This window comes from Anguilla rostrata, chromosome 1, assembly GCF_018555375.3.
Source record: "Anguilla rostrata isolate EN2019 chromosome 1, ASM1855537v3, whole genome shotgun sequence".
In the NCBI taxonomy this organism is placed as follows: domain Eukaryota; kingdom Metazoa; phylum Chordata; class Actinopteri; order Anguilliformes; family Anguillidae; genus Anguilla; species Anguilla rostrata.
In genome coordinates this window covers 77,277,945-77,299,094 of record NC_057933.1, presented here as the reverse complement: position 1 = coordinate 77,299,094, position 21,150 = coordinate 77,277,945, and the positions used below count along the sequence as shown (strand labels likewise).

The 21,150-nt window shown below is 51.3% G+C and overlaps 1 protein-coding gene across 1 annotated transcript in view; it reads right to left on the bottom strand.

Moving 5' to 3' along the window:
* The window catches only part of ldlrap1b (low density lipoprotein receptor adaptor protein 1b), a 59,611-nt gene that overhangs the window by 16,697 nt on the left and 21,764 nt on the right, over positions 1-21,150 (bottom strand). The window contains exons 2-5 of the mRNA XM_064302445.1: positions 13,364-13,506; positions 11,664-11,776; positions 7,590-7,704; positions 5,929-6,001 (exon numbers count right to left, since the gene is read on the bottom strand). Coding sequence (XP_064158515.1) covers positions 5,929-6,001; positions 7,590-7,704; positions 11,664-11,776; positions 13,364-13,506 — 444 coding nt within the window. The remainder of the gene's footprint in view (positions 1-5,928; positions 6,002-7,589; positions 7,705-11,663; positions 11,777-13,363; positions 13,507-21,150) is intronic.

Genomic DNA, 21,150 nt, shown 5'->3' with positions numbered 1-21,150 from the left:
GCCCCATTACTGTCAGATGTGACACAGAGCACTTCTCACTAAAATCTCTGAAGGGCATTCCGTGGCAATCGCAGAGCCAAAATGGCGGCCGTGTCACACGTCATTCCGTCCTTCCACTGTCTATAAAGTTCCGGCCGGTTGAGGGGAGGTTCCGTTGCCGCTCAGCCGTTGCTGTGCTAGCCGTGGATGTTCCGTCAGCTCTTCGCACCCTTTACTCACACCCCCGAATGAATATTTCGACAAATTCGGGAACAGAACGTTCGACGCCGAACCGGGCGTGGGCTGAATACATCTCGTCGGCACACACGCACGGGAGATCAGCGATCTGATGAAACCGGCCGAACGGGAGAGGAGACTGTGTGAAAGCGTTAAATCCAGCATCCCTGCGGGACGGCCTTGGATTCACAAAGCGCATCAGAGTGCGTTTTACCTCACGTTGGGAAAGTTCACGCTAGGACAAGGATACTCAACTTCGGTCCTCAGGGCCAGCAGTGTTGCTGGTTTACATCCCTCTCCTCCAATCAGGGAACGATTTAAACCTGGGGCCTCCAGGTGAGTTAAATCTCTGGCCAATCAGTAGCATTAACTGATCAATTAACTATCAGGTAGAAAAGAAAACCTGCAGCACTACTGGCATCAAGGGCCAGATGTGAGCTTCTCTGGGTTAGGATTTTTACAAATTTGAACTTAGACCAGCATTTCGACTTTTGAGGCACTTGAACATTTTCTCTGATGATCGTTTTTTTTTGTTTTTTGCTTATTTTTTAAGCTTCTAATAAGTGATCCTAGATCAGCAGTCTAAGCCCGAGGCACTCTGTAAATACAAGCGCTGATCTAAGTCACTGATCTTCGTTCCTGGTCCCGGAGGGCTGCAGGGTCTGCTGCTGTTTGTTGTAGCTCTGCACTTCATTAATTAAAGCAGTCGATTGCACAGTTAACTCACCTGACCTGCTTTCTTGGGTCTGAACTGGCTGGTGACATTAAGGTGGAAAAAAAACAAGAACTAGCAGACCCTGTGGCCCCCCCCAGGACCAGGAATGAAGATAACTGATCTAGGATCAGTATCACATTTTGGGTGTTTTTGTCAAAATATTGGCAGAAGTCACGGGGCAAGTCATGGCAAAGTTGCCAAATCGGAGCCAAAATGGCCGCCGAACCGCCATTCCCTTTCCGTTTTCCGTCTGCACTGAGAGCCCAAATCACAGGAGAGGGAAGGAGGGATTACGGGGTTGGGGGGTGTTGGGGTTCCAGGACTGAAGAGAGACAGGGTGCAGGAGGCACACACAAAAAAGTAACTCGCACCGCGTTCTTAAATCCAAACGTCCGCGAGCCTAAACTCCAGAAAATCCCGCCTGTCATGAGGATAAGCCCTCCCAGAGCCCTGTAGAACCTGTCAGGGGAGCGTTAGCTGGGACTGGGGGGGTGGGGGGGGGGGGGCAGACCTGGGAAACCTGGTACACATCCGGGCAGCAAAGGCGAGCAGGTATTAGAGGGGCGGTGGTTGCAGCTTAAAGAAGGTAATAAATAAATAAATACATTCCCTGCCGAACCTCCCTTCTTTTCTCCATTGGCAGTTTCTAACCAAAGCGTGCTAAGAAAAAAAACTAGCAATGAATGGGGGAGGTTGGGGGGATGTGGGCGGAGTCACCACCTTCGGAAAATTCCAAAATTACGACCCACGATCTCACCATCCACGTGAGGCGCTACCGTCTGCCCACGAAGCCAAAACTGAAGATGTCTGAACCCGTCGCTTGTTCCCCTCCTAAACAGAACTAATCCTTCATATGTTCCCCCGACCACCTCCCCCCCTTCAGTGCCTCCCCTCCCGCCCCCCAGCATGAGAGGTGGGATGGGGGGGGAGTGGGGTGGGAGACAAAGCCCTGCAATCCGAACTTGAGGCATTAATATTCATCCGTGGGAAGCAAAGCCACAGCACAACAGAAAATAACTCCACCGGTGCCTTGATCTTGCAACAAAATAAATATGTAAGCTGAAACGTGTCTGAAGAATGGTGAATTAATTATTTATAAATAACAAAAAAAGCTTGCTACACAGCAGATCTAGCAGTGGCTTGATGGTGGATTTAGAATCTCCTGATTGGTATTTAAAAATATCCTGTAACTTTTAATGTGTGTTTGAGTGTGAGTACGTGTATGTGTGTGTGAGAGAGAGACACACACACACACACAATATAAATATATATTTATATTGTGTGTGTGTGTGTGTGTGTGTGTGTGTGTGTGTGTGAGAATGTGAATATATATATATATATATTCCTTGCATCACTAGTAGTAAAACACATTTTTCTTCTGAATAAAAATGAAAATCTAATGAGGGCAATTTATGCTATTCATCAGAGTAAATAGGCCTTTGTGGATCAGCAGACCATGCATTAATCAGCTATAGCCTGCAGCACTCAATACTTCATCTCACCACAAGGCCTCAAAACAACTATTTCCTGATCACGTAAAGCTCATCATTAGACCTATTCAAGTCCAACAAGTTTTTACAGAGCAGCCACACAGCCTCCTTACAACAGTTACAAAAAAAAAAAATAGAGTAAAACCAAACCATGACTATGCTAGCCATAACCGTATTTAGGCTTTAGGGTACGTCCCCTCCTCTGCAGCAGTGCTTCACGGAACGCAAGGAGGCAGCTGTTGACTCGAAACTGAACGCCTTGCGAGTTTCGGGGTGCATCTCGAGATTTCGCATCAGCCGCGAAAACGGCGTCGTCCGTCTCCAGTGCGCTTTTTGATCTGACAGAAATCCCCCCTTTAACGCCAGAGGGTGATTTTTTTTTATTTTTTTTTGGGGAACTCACAAACTGCAGAATGCTGAGGAGGAAGCGGAGGAGTGTGATTGGCTGGATTGGGACTTGGGAATCCAAAGAGCAGACATAAGTGACAGCCATGTTGTGCAGCAGAAAAAAATAAGTACTGAGCACTGAAATGATAGCAGGCAAAATATCTGCAAATATCCACACAAGACCAGGGAATAGGATGAGGAATCACTGCTGAAAACCTGTTAAAACAAGAAATTGAATGGACTATAAAACTGGCGCTACAGGTTTTTTTGTAACTAAAGCAGCTTCCAAGAATGGAAACGGGGGGAGGGGGGGGGGGCTTTCCTTGGCTTTTCAACAGAGCATGACAGTTTCTGCATTCTACTGCTTTCTGGTTTCAACGTGCTGCCCTGGAAGACTTACCTCCCCAAACCTATTTTTTGGGGGTGATGCAGTCGGGCTTGCTACAGCAAGAGCTTTGCTCCCTCTACCATACATAACCTTAACCACACTCCACTGCCTCTGTGATTCCCATTTAACCCCCTGCCATGTTTCAGCCCAGTGTCTCAGAACACAGTGTCTCAGCTCAGTGTCTCAGCACAGTGTCTCAGCCCAGTGTCTCAGCCCAGTGTCTCAGCACAGTGTCTCAGCACAGTGTCTAGCGCAGAGTCTCAGAACACAGTGTCTCAACACAGAGTCTCAGCCCAGAGTCTCAGCACAGAGTCTCAGCACAGAGTCTCAGCACAGTGTCTCAGCACAGTGTCTCAGCACAGCGTCTCAGCACAGCGTCTCAGAGCACAGAGTCTCAGCACAGAGTCTCAGCACAGTGTCTCAGCACAGTGTCTCAGAGCAGTGTCTCAGAACACAGTGTCTCAGAACCCAGTGTCTCAGCTTCTGCGGTCGTGTTGTGTCTGTGTGTCTCTGCACATGCACACACACGCACGCATGCAGGCACATGGACAGATACACAGACACACACACTTGCACACAGACACACACACACACAACCACAGGAAAAACAGAACTTCAGCGTGATGTTTTTAATGTGGGTTTCTCCACTTCTCTATATGTAAAGGCTTTCTTAAAACTATGCGGTTGTTCCCTGCACTTGGACCGGTACTTCTCTGTGGGGTTTTCGACATACTTGTTACTGGTCATGGTTGTACACTTTGTTGTACGTCGCTCTGGATAAGAGCGTCTGCCAAATGCCTGTAATGTAATGTAATGTTAAAAGACCGGTCTTTGGGTCCGGACTCCCCAGCTTTCATTGGGTAAGGCACAGCCAATGAAAGAGCTCGGGAAGAGCAGTGGGAGAGCCGAGGGGTTTATTTTAAATTATTTTTTTTAACCTTGGCTCTACAGGAGACAGGAGTGGGCGGATCAGTCTCTCAAAGACACGCCTACTACACCTGCTGAACATCAGGGTGCATCCGCCAAATTCTCCCACGTCACTCCTCTGCTGCGATCACTTCACTGGCTACCTGTCGCTGCCAGGATCCGATTCAAAGCCCTGACCCTTGCCTACACTGCCGCCAACAGGACAGCCCCCATCTACCTGCAGGACATGACTCAATTCTATGTGCCTGCTCGACCACTCCGCTCTGCGGCAGCAGGGCGCCCTGTAACCCCTCCCACCCGCCCAAAGGGATCACAGAGCTTCTCCACCCTAGCTCCCCAGTGGTGGAACGAACTCCCCGTCCCTCTCTGAACCTCCCCCTCACTATCCATCTTCCGCCGTGGCCTGAAGACTCATCTCTTCAGACTATACCTAGAATAACCACCACCACGCTGTATCCCTGCACTTCTTGGTAAACTGTATTCGTCTTAATACTGTAGCTTATTCTTCTGCCTAGTTTGGCTTTGCAGATGTTAGACCAGGATAGTGTTCATTGTTCTCGGCTAGAAATAGCTGTACAAAATAAGTAATTGTACCTTACTGAACCCGTGTTCAGCAGTTGTCTACGATCATGAAAATGCACTGTTGTACGTCGCTTTGGATAAAAGCGTCTGCCAAATGAATGTAATGTAATGTAATATAAAGGGGGGGGGGGGGGAAGCCAAAGTGAGCAGGGTGGTGGGGGGCATTACAGCGAGGTCTCAGCTGTGGGTGGGGTAGGACGCTTGCACCTCTCCAGCCCCCACCATACCCTCCCCCTACCCCACCCACTTGAGCATTTGCCATTAATCGGCATGTTAAATTTAAAAAAATTATTAAAAATGTTTTAAAAAGAAAAAATAGACTAAAGGACGGAGAGGTTCTGGGAGCTTTCTCTTTCGTGAGTTTCTGAGTTTCACGGAGTGCACTGAGCCCCATCCTTTTCCCAAACTTAACCCCCAAAAATAGAGAGGGACACCACCCCACCCCACCCCACCCCACCCCACCCCACATCTGAGACCCAAGATGATCGTCTCTAGAGCTCAGCGTCTCACAAAATAACCCAAAAAAAATTCGCACAGAAGAGAAGTCAAGCTCAGGAGAAAAAAAATGTAAAAGGAAGTGAAAGGGATTCTCCAAACAAGTCTGGGCAGCCGACTTCACGGTGCTGTGGAGGGCTCCGGTTGTGAATTTATAAAATTTCGGCTAAGGATGCAAAACACCCCTCCCCCCCACCTCCCATCCAGCCGCCGCCGCCCCCCCCCCAGGCACACGTACGAATAAAACTACAGGAAATGACAACGAAGATTTCAAGAAATCGCCCACAGGCGGCCAAGACGGCAAGGCGACCACAAGAGAGGCGGCCCGCTTCTGGCCGGAGGCGGAGCTGGCACTGCGCGTGTCAAAGAGAGAGACGGGCGGGTCTGTCAGACGCCGCGCAGCTGCGGGGTAATTAACACACTAAACGCACTAAACGAAGCTCACGCCCCCACAGGAGACCTGCGCCGCACCTCAGGCTCGCCCGATTACCTCACGTTATCACACGCGGGGGGGGGGGGGACCCGGAAGGCCCCGTTTGTTGGGCGTGCGCAGCTGTCGCGGGGAGAGGCCGAGCGGACGGTACGCGCGGAGAGACGGCCCGCGCCTGAGTCTCCGCTCTCCCGAGAGACGGTGATGACAGCGGGGGTGGGGCGAAGGGATGTGGGGGTGGGGGCCTCATCACAGAGACGACTTTGGGTGAACCCCGACCCCGGGAGGCCGAGCTCACCTTCCTTGGCAGCCTGCCAGAACTCGAACGCCACTCTGAAGGCCTGAGCCACTGTGAGAGTCACCGCCTGGGCCTGGAGAGAGAGAGAGAGGGGGGGGGAGAGAGAGAGAGAGGAGGAGGGGGAGGGAAGGAGGGGGGAGAGAGAGAGAGAGAGATAGAGAGAGGGAGAGAGAGGGAGAGGAGAGACAGAGAGAGAGAGAGAGAGAGGGGGAGAGAGGGGAGAGAGAGAGGGGGAGGGAGGGAGAGAGGAGGAGGGGGAGGGAAGGAGGGGAAAGAGATGGAGAGAGAGAGATAAACACACTCTTTAAAACATCACCTTGGGCAATTAAAAAACAAATGACATTGTAGAAAACGTACTACGTATCCAAAATTACTCAAACATGTTTTTTTATTTGTATTGTATTCTCTTTTTAAACATTTGTGAAAACCCTGTCCAAGCATTGTCTTTAATTTCTTCCCATTTTAAAAGTATAATTTTGAGCCTGCTAAATGTCTTGCACTGACTAACACAGCATTTCTGAGGGCGTAAGTTCATACAGATAACAGTACTTGAGGCGTCTGCCATGGACTTACAATAATTACATGCATTTAGCTGTAAACTGTGAAGAACCATCAATTTCAAATGGCCAGTCTTTTTTTTTGCCCTTTTAAAATTGCTGTTTGTGAGCACACAGAGAATGGGGGACAGATAGGCAGTCGGGTCAAAATGACACGGCTTTTGGCAATGACCCACACAAACGGTAAAAAAAACACAGCTTTGCTAAATCCTCTCAGATAACCGCCTGCAGTCAGCGCAGTGCTGCGTTTCAGACGGTCTCGTTTCAGCAGACGCTGCAGGTTCACCAGACGCCCAGCCCCGCGCTCTTATCGTCAGAAAAAAAATCTCTGCTAGCTTAGCAACAGGGCACAGAAGAAATTCTGGAGCTGAGCATCTGGAGAGACTCAAGGATCTGTGGTCCAAATCACAGAGGAAACAGCGGAACCAAACATTATGGAACCTTGCAGCAAGGTTAAAGCACTAACTTCGCAGTGAGGGTAAACTACTGCTATTCTAGAACCTTTAAGTCAAGCTAAAGTACCGTTATTCTAGAACCTTTAAGTCAAGCTAAAGTACCGTTATTCTAGAACCTTTAAGTCAAGCTAAAGTACTGTTATTCTAGAACCTTGCAATAAGGCTAAAGCACTGTTATTCTAGAACCTTGCAATAAGGCTAAAGCACTGTTATTCTAGAACCTTGCAGAAAGGTTAAAGTACTGTTATTCTAGAACCTTTAAGTGAAGATAAAGTACTGTTATTCTAGAACACTGCCAAGACAAAGGTCTTCTTATTGCTTCATTCAGCCAGGAAGAACGCAGGCCTAGGAGAGCTGGTAAATTTAGCAGTGGGAAGGAAGTAGAGGGGAGCAGTGTGTTCCTTCAAAAACACCCCCACCCACCCCCGCAGGGAGTTTGGGAATTTGGACCGAGCGCCACACACACAAACCAACCCCATCCACAGAGGGAAACAACCGGACAAGATAAAAAAGGGCTCTCTCCCTGTGGGTGTACGCATGCACACGTTCACGTGTGTGTGTTATCCTATCTGCGCTCCTGCGAACGTCTGAACTCTTGCGCGCGTCAGCTCCCAGAATGCACTGCGCGCGGGCTCCTGGCGGGACTCACCACTTTCCTCTTGGTGCACAGGAAGGCGTGGCACTCCAGCGTCTCGTTCTGCAGGCTCTGTGCGATGTAGGCGAACACTTTGTCGTGCATCTTGTCCGCCGTACAGTACGATATTCTGGGGGGGGGGATTGCACACAAGCAGAGGTCTATAAATAGCCGTGACACAAGGAAACGGGCCCCACAGCCGATGTGCTGTGAGCACCGTCCTGCTTGATCCTTTAAGCCCGCCCCGCCTGAATTAAACACTCAAATCTCTCACTTCCACACAGAGCGTAATGCCCACCACAGAATTAAATATGACTCCACTCACTCACTCGCTCGCTCGCTCGCTCGCCCGCCCACAGAGTTATTTCAGACTGTGTGTAATCCAACACCTGGGCCAGTTACAGCACTGAACACAGTGAGGACAGACTGTGTGTAATCCAACACCTGGGCCAGTTACAGCACTGAACACAGTGAGGACAGACTGTGTGTAATCTCACACCTGGGCCAGGTACAGCACTGAACACAGTGAGGACAGACTGTGTGTAATCTCACACCTGGGCCAGTTACAGCACTGAACACAGTGAGGACAGACTGTGTGTAATCCAACACCTGGGCCAGTTACAGCACTGAACACAGTGAGGACAGACTGTGTGTAATCCAACACCTGGGCCAGTTACAGCACTGAACACAGTGAGGACAGACTGTGTGTAATCCAACACCTGGGCCAGTTACAGCACTGAACACAGTGAGGACAGACTGTGTGTAATCCAACACCTGGGCCAGTTACAGCACTGAACACAGTGAGGACAGACTGTGTGTAATCCAACACCATGAGGACAGTTACAGCACTGAACACAGTGAGGACAGACTGTGTGTAATCTCACACCTGGGCCAGTTACAGCACTGAACACAGTGAGGACAGACTGTGTGTAATCTCACACCTGGGCCAGTTACAGCACTGAACACAGTGAGGACAGACTGGGTGTAATCCAACACCTAGGCCAGTTACAGCACTGAACACAGTGAGGACAGACTGTGTGTAATCCAACACCTGGGCCAGTTACAGCACTGAACACAGTGAGGACAGACTGTGTGTAATCCAACACCTGGGCCAGTTACAGCACTGAACACAGTGAGGACAGACTGTGTGTAATCCAACACCTGGGCCAGTTACAGCACTGAACACAGTGAGGACAGACTGTGTGTAATCCAACACCTGGGCCAGTTACAGCACTGAACACAGTGAGGACAGACTGTGTGTAATCTCACACCTGGGCCAGTTACAGCACTGAACACAGTGAGGACAGACTGTGTGTAATCTCACACCTGGGCCAGTTACAGCACTGAACACAGTGAGGACAGACTGTGTGTAATCCAACACCTGGGCCAGTTACAGCACTGAACACCGTGAGGACAGACTGTGTGTAATCCAACACTTGGGCCAGTTACAGCACTGAACACAGTGAGGACAGACTGTGTGTAATCCAACACCTGGGCCAGTTACAGCACTGAACACAGTGAGGACAGACTGTGTGTAATCTCACACCTGGGCCAGTTACAGCACTGAACACAGTGAGGACAGACTGTGTGTAATCCAACACCTGGGCCAGTTACAGCACTGAACACAGTGAGGACAGACTGTGTGTAATCCAACACCTGGGCCAGTTACAGCACTGAACACAGTGAGGACAGACTGTGTGTAACCTCACACCATGAGGACAGGCGGTGGTCAGGACGTGAGGTTTCATTCAGACTGAAAGAACCTTTTTGTAAACTGTGTTTAAGCAAGCGAAGCTCAGTCAGCAAGCTCTCCATCTCTCTGCATCTCCCCCTGTCTCCGTATCTTCATCTGACAACATGTGAAGCTTAATTGGATTGGGCCGGCCTGGTTATAAAATCAGACTCAAACATGCGGACAAACCACCAGACGATAGCTGTCAGGGAGACTGCATGCACCATCATCATCTTCACCATCACCGTTAACATCATCAGTACCATCATCATCATCTTCACCATCACTGTCATCAGCACCACCACCATAATCATCACCAATACTAGTATCGTCATCATCAGTACCGTCATCATCATCATCATCATCATTTTCACCATCACGGTCATCAGCACCACCACCATAATCATCACCAATACCAGTATCGTCATCATCAGTACCACCATCATCATCATCTTCACCATCACTGTTAAAACTCTGGATGGTTAAGGGTTTTTCATTGAGGTGGGGGGGGGGGGGGGGGTCCTGGGCTAGAACCAGGTCATTTCTTTAAACCTCGAGTTTGAACAGTTCAGCAACCTCCCGGGTCACATGACCAGTGGTGGGCAGCGACGGCGCTGAAGCAGAGGAGGCTTGTGGGTAGACCCGCTTCTCTGCGGCTGCCGTGGAAACCCAAGGCGTGCGCGACCTGCGCGCGCTGCGTCAGCGAAAGCGCCCGCCCAGCCCGAGCGTGATTACAGGCCCCGGCTCGGCAGTCCAGGCCAAACCGATGATGTCACCCGGGCTTCAGCACGAGGGCGTTCAGAGCTCCAGAGTGACTCTAGAGCATCACGCAGAGGACACGCCCCCCAGAGGGGCAAAAGGCCTGGCCTTGCTCAGATTTAAACACTCCCGACCCCCCCCCAACATACACACACACATACACGTACACACACACACGCACGCACGCACACGCACAAACACCCCAGAGATAACTGAGCTAAACAAAAAAAAAAAAAAGGGGGGAGGGGGAGGTTGTGCACGCGATGAAAGCGCTTAGGAACCGGAGCCACACCCACCCACCCCAACCCCCCCTCCCGGGACAGGACAGAGGCGAGCCGTCTGGGCCTGCCGTTACCAGGGGGTAATTTTAGACTGCTGAGCAAGCAGGCAGGCTCCCATTTAAAGACTGCCATTCAAACCAGCGTCTGCGGCAGCGGCGAGCGGCCGCACCCTTACTGGAAGGGATGGGGAGGGGGGGGGGGGGGAGGTGAAACAGAACCAAAAAAGGGAAAAAGAAAAAAAGAGGTTTCTGAACGGAGAAACAAGAGCAGCAGAACAAGGACAGAGCAGGAGCCTGTATTCACAAAGCATCCCAGTGCAGCGCTACTGATCTAGGATCAGTTTCGCCCTTGATGAATAAAGGTCAGGGCCACGTATCCGTACCTGAACCAGAGCACTTGCCTACTACTGAGTAAGCAAGTCGCATTACAAGCTGCACACTCAGCAGTAGGCAAGTGTGCTGATTCGGACTAGGCCCAGGCCTGGGATCTGGACAGGGAAGTGCTGACCCTAGATCAGTACTTGCTACACTGTCATGCTTTCTGTATAAAGGACTGATGTAGGATCAGTTTAGCCCTTTGAGCTGGTAATGGGTGCGGTCAGGACACGCCCAGGGGAGGCTGATCCTAGATCAGTACTTGCTGCCCTGAGATGCTTTTTGAATACAGGACTGATGTAGGATCAGTTTAGCCCATTGAGCTGGTAATGGGTGAGGTCAGGACACGCCCAGGGGAGGGCTGATCCTAGATCAGTACTTGCTGCCCTGAGATGCTTTTTGAATACAGGACTGATGTAGGATCAGTTCAGCCCATTGAGCTGGTAAGGGGTGAGGTCAGGACACGCCCAGGGGAGGGCTGATCCTAGATCAATACTTGCTGCCCTGAGATGCTTTTTGAATACAGGACTGATGTGGGATCAGTTCAGCCCATTGAGCTGGTAAGGGGTGAGGTCAGGACACGCCCAGGGGAGGGCTGACCCCAGACGTGCCGTCCCAGGCACTGAGGCGGAGGACTGAGATCCTCCTGAAAGCCCCACAGGCTGCCTGTTTCTCCGAGGAGGAGATTTATGGGAGCTTTCTCCAGCACTTAGTACCCCCCCCCCTCCCCCCCCGCCCCGCGCAAAACAAAAAAAGCCTGCAAATCTCACCACCGCCAGGCACCAAGCAATCGATGTAGCTGTTTACACCTTCTAGACATCCATGTTTAGTCTATTTTTCTTTTAGCTGCAAACTAGTGGTAGAAAGGGCTGGTAAACTCAGGCAGTCCTGCCCTCACATAACCAATCGGAGCGCCCGGTGGTAGTAAGTGGGCGGGACTCACCTGTATATGGAGACGTTTTCAATCAGCTGATTGGACGCACTGTCGTAGAGGACGATCCCTCGCGGGGAGACGTTCAACGTCACCTTCTGCAGCTTCTTACCGCTGGCCTTCGCCTGAGAGAGAGAGGGGGAGGGATGGAGAGAGAGAGGGAGGGATGGAGAGAAAGAGAGAGGGAGGGAGGAATGGAGAGAGAGAGAGAGGGACAGGGAGAGAGGGAGGGACAGAAAGAGAGAGAGAGATGGAGAGAGTGAGAGAGAGGGGAAGAGGGAGAAAGAAAGAGTGGGCAGAATGAAAGATAGCAAGAGAGAGAAAATGAGAGGGAACAAGCTATTATTATTATTATTATTATTATTATTATTATTATTAATCATCTTGAAGGGTTTGGGGGGGGGGGGGGGTGATAGTCAGGTCATGCCCAGGGGCCCGAAATGCAAAAACATGTCCAAAAAAAGCCCCTCTACTCCCCCTCCTCTTTCCAGGAAAACAGAGCAACACTGTAGAAGTTCCACATCCTGTTTGGACCCTTCAGAGAGAGGGGGAGAGGGAGAGAGAGAGAGAGAGAGGGAGGGAGGGAGAAAGAGGGGAGGAGGGAGAGAGGGCTTCCTCTGCTTACTTCTGCTCTAGGCAAATGAATAACCAACACCACGGGGCCTCCTGAAATGCTTTGCATCGCAGTAAATAATCACCGTTAGGGTGTTAAGTGACAGAGGTATCTGCCCAAAAACAGCTGGTACTTAGTGGTGTAAACACCACAGATGGCTGCGAGACAATGAGACTGAATGAAGTGGGTTGTCAACGTCCGATAGCAAGCCCAAACTGAAGTCAGAAGGGGGGGCGGGGTCAGACTCGCAGTTTTGGAGGACAACGGTCCCGTTTTAATGCACATTGTCTTTCAATGGGCAAACATCTTGTTTCCTGGACCTAGACCAGCTGCTGATGGAAAGGAAACTACAAAAACCAGCAGGCACTGCGGCCCTCCGGGACTGGAGTTCCACACGCCCGCTTACATTTTATCCATAAAAAGCAAGGGACCCAAAACTCCAAGTACGGAAGGCAATTCAGGCCAAAACGGTATTGGTGGACCGGGGCTAGGGGGCCAGTCCACAAAAATGAACCGAAATTAAATTAAAAAATGAATAGTGACATAATGACTTTGAAGTTATTCACTTAAGAGTAGGAACACAGCGCCGAACAGCAGGCACCGTAGCCGTCCGACGCGGCTGATCTGAAGTCAACGGTAACTGACAAAGTGCCCCCGTCCAACCGCTCGGTCTCCCGAGCAACAGCGCTTATTTAACCGTAAATAACACGGTCAGGCGCAGAGGCGGGACGGACGACTTCCTCTCTGAAGAGAGAGAAAAAAAGAAAGGTTCAGCTTCTCGCGGCTCGTCTCCACCTCGCAGTCGCTGTCTAACGGCACGACGGCGACTCGCGGCGGCGTTCTCAGAGGAAGCCGGGCCGTCCGGATGTCAAAACAAACAAGTAAAAGCGTCACCGACGCTGGCGGAAGCCTTCTGCTCGTGCGGTAGCGGGTGTGGGCGATGGGGGGGTGGGGGGGGTTGGGTAGGGGGTGTACATCAACAGTGTTTTTTGTTTTTTCCCAGAGAACGAGGACCAAACCCGGCGTGACATATCTGGGCTACGTCGGTCGCCTCAGCGCGCGGGGAGGGGGGGGGCGGGATGGGGGCGGAGCTACTCACCGTGGCGACGATCCTCTTGACGGCGGCGGCGGATAGCTCCTCCCCTTTGGGCTGCTCCACCAGGGTCATGCCCAGGTACTTGAGGCTGAAGGCCATGCCCTCCAGCAGCGTCTCCCTGGTGTCCGTCCAGTTCTCCGGCAGCTCTGAGACACACCAGGCACCAGAATTAGTCTTTATTTTAAATCTATACTATACACACATTTGTTTATATTACAATAAATGCTCTTCACGCCTTAAACATTTTTTTTTTTTTTTTTACATAATCTGAATATAATAACTATAATAGAAGAACAGTTCTCCAGAAGGTAGCATTTTACACTGCAAGAGAGAAGATTTTTCATTTTCTTAATTTGAAAACCCAGGGCTATATTGGGACTTAACCAAACCACAGCCAGGCCCAAATTACCCCTCCCCCCCCACCCAAGGCAGCACTTTTGGGTTGGAATCCACACCCGTGCGCTCCGACTCGCACCACTAAAGGAGGAGGGGGGGGGGGTTGGTGTAGCTGGTGGCAGGGGCTCATTATAAATTCACATCCCGGCGGAATGAATGCACGAGCTCCTGCGCTTTGATGATAAAAGAAAGGAAAAATGAAAGCCTCCTCCCCCAACCCTCCCCCAGTGCTCTTACAGTCCGTTCCAAACCCGCACCCCCGCACCCCCACGCCCCTCCCCCAGTGCTCTTACAGTCCGCTGTTCCAAACCCGCACCCCCGCCCCCCCGCGCTCGTACCATCTGCGGAACATTCTAGAACCCTCTGGCCCCCCTTCAGCGTCGCTCACGACCCCAGTTCAGACCTCGGGGGTCCGATCTTCCCCGAAAAGGGCCGGGGGGATGTGGGTCCCGGGTTCTGTTTTTTATTTATTTTTAATTTTTTCTTAGCCCCCCGTTAAGGCACCTGATTGTACTTATCAGGGTCTTGATTGAAGACCGTGATTAGTTCATTAGTTGAATCGAGTGTCGTCGTTTCTGTAGCAACACTTGACGAGCCTGTAACCTGCCACATTTATTTACAACGCTGACTCTACCTCCTTCCCTCCCTCCCTCCCTCCCTCTCGCCCTCCCGCCCCCCGGGCACTCTTCCCCAAATGAAACGGTCAGGGCCGCAGGTATTTTTCTGTCTGAGCGATAAATGAGCCATTCTTCTCCCCAAACGGAGAGCTACTCTGAGCGGCTGTTCTCCCGCTGCGGATTAGTCACCCACCTCATCGCTAACGCGCAGCCGAGTCAGCGCCCTCGTGACGGCGCGTTCGCATTCTGAGAAAACGCTCGGCGACAACAACAAAAAAACAACAACAAAAAAACCGTTACCCACACGATGTGGAATTGTGAACACTGCCCATCTCAGCTCACCGCAGTGAAGTGTTAGAAACACATTGCTTCTCACCCACGGAGATAAAATGTAGCCTACATGATCTCAGATGTCCGTTCTTGCAGCCGTTGCTGCATGAGACAGATACACTTTTACAGAACTGATCTTGCAGTGGAGGGGGGTGATGGGGAATTAAAAATGAAGCAAAAATAATAAATTAAAAAAACAAACAAAAAAAACCCTACGTTACTTAGAAGGGAACGGATATTTTAAATTTTAAAAAAACAGGCACTCGGACCTCATTGTCAAAGGTCGGAGGTCACACAAAGGTAACGGGTCACTTCCCTCTCCCTCAGGGAAGTCAGGCAGTCTAAACACATCAGCGAACGGCGAGCAGGCTAATCGCTAAATCGCTAATCTCTCCACCAGACGCTGCCCTGGCGTTGGTCCTGGCGTGTGGTGCGTGTTTATGGAAAAACAGGGGGAAAGGGACACAGAGATCCTCAAAATGGCTAAAAAAAAAGATAAGCTGCAGCCTCTCTCCAAAATTCTGCCCCGCCCAGAGGACAGATGAAGACACACACACACACGCACACACACACACGCACACGCTCTGCACAGACAGACGGAGCCTCTCGCTCGAATCCTCCGCTCGCAAAATCACACGTATCGCACATTTCGGGACCAGCGATGTTTTTTTTTTTATTTGGCGCTGCGCCTTGCTAATGATTATCCTTAGAGGCCTCCATAACACTCAAATTACCAGCATCCTGAATGGCAGGGGTGAACTACAAATGAGAGAGAGAGAGAGAGAGAGAGAGACACACAGACAGTGAGTGTGTGTGTGGGTGGGTGGGTGAGAGAATGAGGAGTAAGAGTGAGTGTGGGTGAGAGAGTGAGAGAGTGAATGAGAGCAAGAGAGTGTGAGAGTGAGTGTGGGTGAGAGTGAGAGAGTGAATGAGAGCAAGAGAGTGTGAGAGTGAGTGTGGGTGAGAGAGTGAGAGAGTGAATGAGAGCGAGAGAGTGAATGAGAGCAAGAGTGTGAGAGTGAGTGTGGGTGAGAGAGTGAGAGAGTAAATGAGAGCAAGAGAGTGTGAGAGTGAGTGAGTAGGAGAGCGGTAGAAAGTGAAGAGGGTGAATGAGAGCAAGAGAGTGTGAGAGTGAGTGTGGGTGAGAGTGAGAGAGTGAATGAGAGCAAGAGAGTGTGAGAGTGAGTGTGGGTGAGAGAGTGAGAGAGTGAATGAGAGCAAGAGAGTGTGAGAGTGAGTGTGGGTGAGAGAGTGAGAGAGTAAATGAGAGCAAGAGAGTGTGAGAGTGAGTGTAGAGCGGGAAAGTAAGAGTGTGTGACTCAGTGAGTGAGCGAGCGAGCGTGAGAGAGGGAGCATACGTGTATGAACTCAAACACCGTGCATTAAGGTCCCATTAATTAACCATGCTTGAAACATTAAAACCGAAAGCACTGCTGGTCTTAAAGTGCTCCACACTCACCCCTTAAAAAATTACCCTCAGCTTGCCACTGCTAAAGCTACTCATTAAAATTAATAATACAATTAATAAGTTATTCATGCTCAATTAATGGGTCCACACACACACAGACACACACAGGCCCCCAGCAACACACTACCTCCACTTCCCACGTGCACACACACACACACTCACGCACACATACATTACTCCTGTAAGTCTCTTTGTAATGTTTTCACTTTTCGCGCTGCATGAAACTGGATTAAGAGAGAGGTTAGTGTCAGTCGCTGTCGCAGTCTGGCCTTCAGCTCGGGTCTGCTTTAGATTTGAGATCAGCATCAGCCGGAGATCAGCCACAGCAGGGAGATCAGCCTCAGTGGGAGGATCAGCCTCAGCGGGGGACCAGCCTCAGCGGGAGGATCAGCCTCAGGGGGAGATCAGCATCAGCCGGAGATCAGCCTCAGGGGGAGATCAGCCACAACAGGGAGATCAGCCACAGCGGGAGATCAGCCTCAGGGGGAGATCAGCATCTGCCGGAGATCAGCCTCAGCCGAAGATCAGCCTCAACCTCAGCGGGGGATCAGCCTCAGTGGGAGACCAGCCTCAGTGGGGGATCAGCCTCAGTGGGAGACCAGCCTCGGCAGGGGATCAGCCTCAGCGAGGGGCCGTGTACTAAACGGTCGTGACAGCGGTCAAAGCGAGCAGAGAGGCAGATGGGCGAGGGAGACATTTCCCCAAACCGCAGCCTCTCGCCGTTACCCTGTCCCAAATCCCAGCCAAGGGGTCCTCCGCCAAAAACACAGAGACGGTCGCCCCTGAGACGGACACCTGTCAGCGCGGGTTCCCTCCCAACCATCTGTCACCCCCTCACCCCCTCTTCATCCTCCACCCAAGATGGCGCGCCTGCTCTTCACATAATAAAATGTCTGATTAAAAATGCGACTACTTAAAGAGAAAACACAGCTGGCTTTCTGAGGCAAAGAGCACAACCTCTCATCGTAAACATCTGAGAAAATCGAGCGCAACTACTTAAAGACTGCCACAACATCCCCAGAGACCACCTTCTCACGCTCAGAACAGTTTATGGATCAGCTGTGTACACACACACACGCACACACACACACACACACAACTGATCAGTGAGTAACCCTGGACACTGAAGCAGGAAACTTTCACGCACACACACACACATGCACACACGCACGCACATATGCACGCACGCACATGCACACGCACATGCACATATGCACGCACACGCACGCATGCACATGCACATGCACACACGCACAGCCCCATGCACACACGCACATGCGTACGCGCACAGCCCCATGCAGAGGTAAACCCAGGTCAGTGGCTCCATCTGGAATGTTCGGATAGGAAATTGTTTCAATTCCATTCTTCTGAAGCAGGACTGTCGCTAGGCTACAGTTAGGCGGGGGTTGGGCGGGGGCGGGGGGGGGCATCCCAATTTTATAGCACAGGAAACAGGAAGTGAGAAAAAGACCCGAACACCACAACACCGTGGGGCATTTTTTTTTTTTTTTTTTTTTTTTTTAAACAAAAACTGCACCCTGCACCAGATTCCAAACGCAACCGGACGCTCAGAAGCACGAGCGTTCCAGAGGCCGCCGCCGCAGTTTTGCTTTCCCGAGCCACGCCCTGAACACCCAGCGGCGGCTCTTACAGGAAGCGCTGAAACTCGGTCAGCGGCGTCCCAGCCTAGCATGCCTCAGCTTGCAGCCGTCCTGTCTGCTACGAGCCTGGCGAAGAAACAGCGCAGCTCAGGAATAAACCCCGCCCACTTCCCCGCCTGCATGCATTCTAACCAATCACTGAATAATCTATAAAAATAAAAAACATGCTCAACTCAACCCTATTTTGTTATTTTCAGGGTGCCGAATCCCAAAAAAATGTATAATAACGAAGAACGCGGACACCGCTGTCTAGAAAACCTCAAACCGATAATTTATTGCATGAATTTACGAAGCAAGATTGGCACAAACGTTTTGGCAACAGCCTTCTTTAGAGTGGTAAACGGGCTAAAATTACTCAAAATAAAATACTCCGGGACTTAAAACAGAGCAATCCATCTGTCCACCTGTCCATCTGCTGACCTGTTCACCTCCCCCTCTGTTCCTCCTCCCAAATTATGAAGCCCCAACACAGCGTCAGACTCTGAGGTCAAACCTGCATCACAGCGAAGGATTCATCGAGCATGCACGACATGCACGTACGCCACACGCACGCTGACACTCTCACGCACGCGCGTACACACGCACCGTCTCCACTGCAGGCAGTCCGTCTCTGTCTCCGTCTCAATTCCAGAGTGCTTTATTGCCATGATATATTACAATGTACTGCCACATCTTTCCAAAAACATTAAACTCCTCTGTACTACTTCATTAAAACACACTCACTCTCTTTTGTACTGTCTCTCTGCATCTTTCTCTCCATCTCAGTCTCTTTCCCCCTCCCCAACTCCTCCTCCCCACCTCTTTCTCTCTTCCTCTCTCTTCCTATCTCTCTCTCTGTCTCTCATCTCCTTGTTCTCATCGAGGTCTTTCTTCTCTGGCAAGTCGATACAGAGTTCACACAGAATAAAAAAGGACTTTGTGTGTGTGCATGTGCATGTGAGTAGGTGTGAGCGTGCACGTGTGTTATCACCCTTCTCCACATCTAATCAAATGCAGGAAATCTGGGTCTAGGCTTTTTTTCTTTCCCCCCCCCCAAAACAGACAGGAGGAAGGGATTGAGGTTTCATAATAAAATGATTGTTTATTTCTAGGCAGAACTCTGTATGGAACAATTACAAAGCCAAAGTAATACAGTCTGTGTGCATGCGCACATATGAGTGTGTGTGTGTGCGTACGTGCATGAGAGAGAGAGAGTATGTGTGTGGGAGTGTGTGTGTGTTTGTGTGCACATATGAAAGAGAGAGAGAGTGAGTGTGTGAGTGCGTGCGCACGTATGAAGGCAAGTCTGTGCGTGTGTGTATGAGAGAGACCGTGTGTGTGCACGTGTGTGTCTATTACAGTGAGTGTGTGTGCACACATATGAGAGATTGTGTGTGTGTGTGTGTGTGTGTGTGTGTGTGTGTGTGTGTGTGTGTACCCAGGGCCGTGGCTGCAGGAGGCTGTAGGTACGCGGTGATCAAACAGTGAGGCATGCTGGGAGGACCGTTAGCGACGGCGCTAGCTCACAGGAGTGCAGGCGCTCTCAGATCAATGGGAAGGCTGGCTATCCACAGGCCGCTTTGAAATTCAGCAACCTGCAAACCCCACTTCAGCTCCGCCTCCGTCTGATCCCCCCGCCCCCCCGATACCCCTCCCACAGGGGCCAGGGGTATCCCTAATGTCCCACAGGACCCCCCCTCCACCCCCACAAACACATACACATACACACACACACACACACAGATGGAGACACACACACACACACACACACAGATGAGGCTGTGATTGGTCGAAACACGTCACTTAAAGTGGCGTGGAGTGAAAGTTGTACCCGCCCTTTACACAGCACCCCTGTAACACGCAGACGCCACGCTAGGCTCCGCCTCCACGCCTCCGCGCGTCCCCTCCCAGGCCCTCATTGGCTTATCTCGAGCCCTTTGTGCTTCCCTGCATCGCTCCGCGCCGCCGCATCGATCGCGCGACAGACGAGACTGGCCGAACAGGCGAGGGATGGACGGACGGAGCGAGGGACACAAAGGAGATGAAGGAAGAAGAGAAGTGAAGGAGAGTCTGGAGAAACCCCTTTGAAAGCATTCTGCGCTCAGATCAAAGGGAGAGGACCGGGCCTTAATCTCGGCCCTCTGAACCCCAGCCAACCCCAGCAGGGGGGGGCTCGCTCGCTCGCTCCCTCCCTCCCTCCCTGCTCTGATCCAGGGGCTCAGTAATTAGCAGCCCCTCCCGGACCGAGCCACAGAGCCAAACCAACAGAACAGAAACAACCTCCTGTCTCTCCTCTTCAGCCCTGTCACATTCAGGAACACTGGCTTACTGAGGGCGTAGGGCACGACTGAGGGCGTAGGCCACAACTGAGGGTGTAGGGGCTAGACTGAGGGGGTAGGACAGGACTGAGGGTGTAGGGGCTCAACTGAGGGCGTAGGAGCTCGACTGAGGACGTAGGGGCTCAGCTGAGGGCGTAGGAGCTTGACTGAGGACGTAGGGGCTCAGCTGAGGGCGTAGGACAGGAATGAGGGCGTAGGGTCTCAACTGAGGGTGTAGGAGCTCGACTGAGGGCGTAGGGGCTAGACTGAGGGCGTAGGAGCTTGACTGAGGGCGTAGGGGCTCGACTGAGGGTGTAGGGCACCACAACACTGAACATGTAATTGTAAATGGAGTTGTTCATCACTCCCTGATGGGTTGCCAGCTCCAGAGGTGTTCTAAAAAAAAGTGTTTCTCACCCTCGGTCCCGGGGACCCCCTGTGTCCAACCACAACTGCAACCCCAGCGTTTTAACAAGCAGTTCATTTTTTCTTAATTAGGCACTTTTCCTGCTTTGAGGGATTATTTACCCTGCTAAAGCACACAAATTACGAATGAATTTAAATGCGTTGAACAGCCTTAATTGAGCAAGAAATCTTGCTGTAACAAAAATCAGCATAGACACCGTTTGAGAACCAAGGCAGACTCCCTAAAGCCAGCCTGCAAAGATTCTCCGCCCTCCCCCCACAAAAGATCCCAGGGTCCATGTCCAAGTTTCCTATATTCACCGTAATGAGGGAAAGCTGCAAGGAGTTGCACTCGTGCATGCGGCATGCTCTCACACATGCATGCATGCACGCACTCACTCACACATGCATGCAAACAGCACGGCTGCAGCCTCGGCTGCATGCGCCTATTCACTGCTGTGCGGGGGGGGGGGGGGATGCCACTAATGTGTCCGTCTGTGCCCACCTGTGCCAGCCTGTGCCAGCCTGTGCCACCTGTGCCCATCTGAACGGCGTGCTCTGCGTTCACCCTCTCAGTTCATCTGCCCCTCCATCCATCTGCTCATTAAGAAGAGGA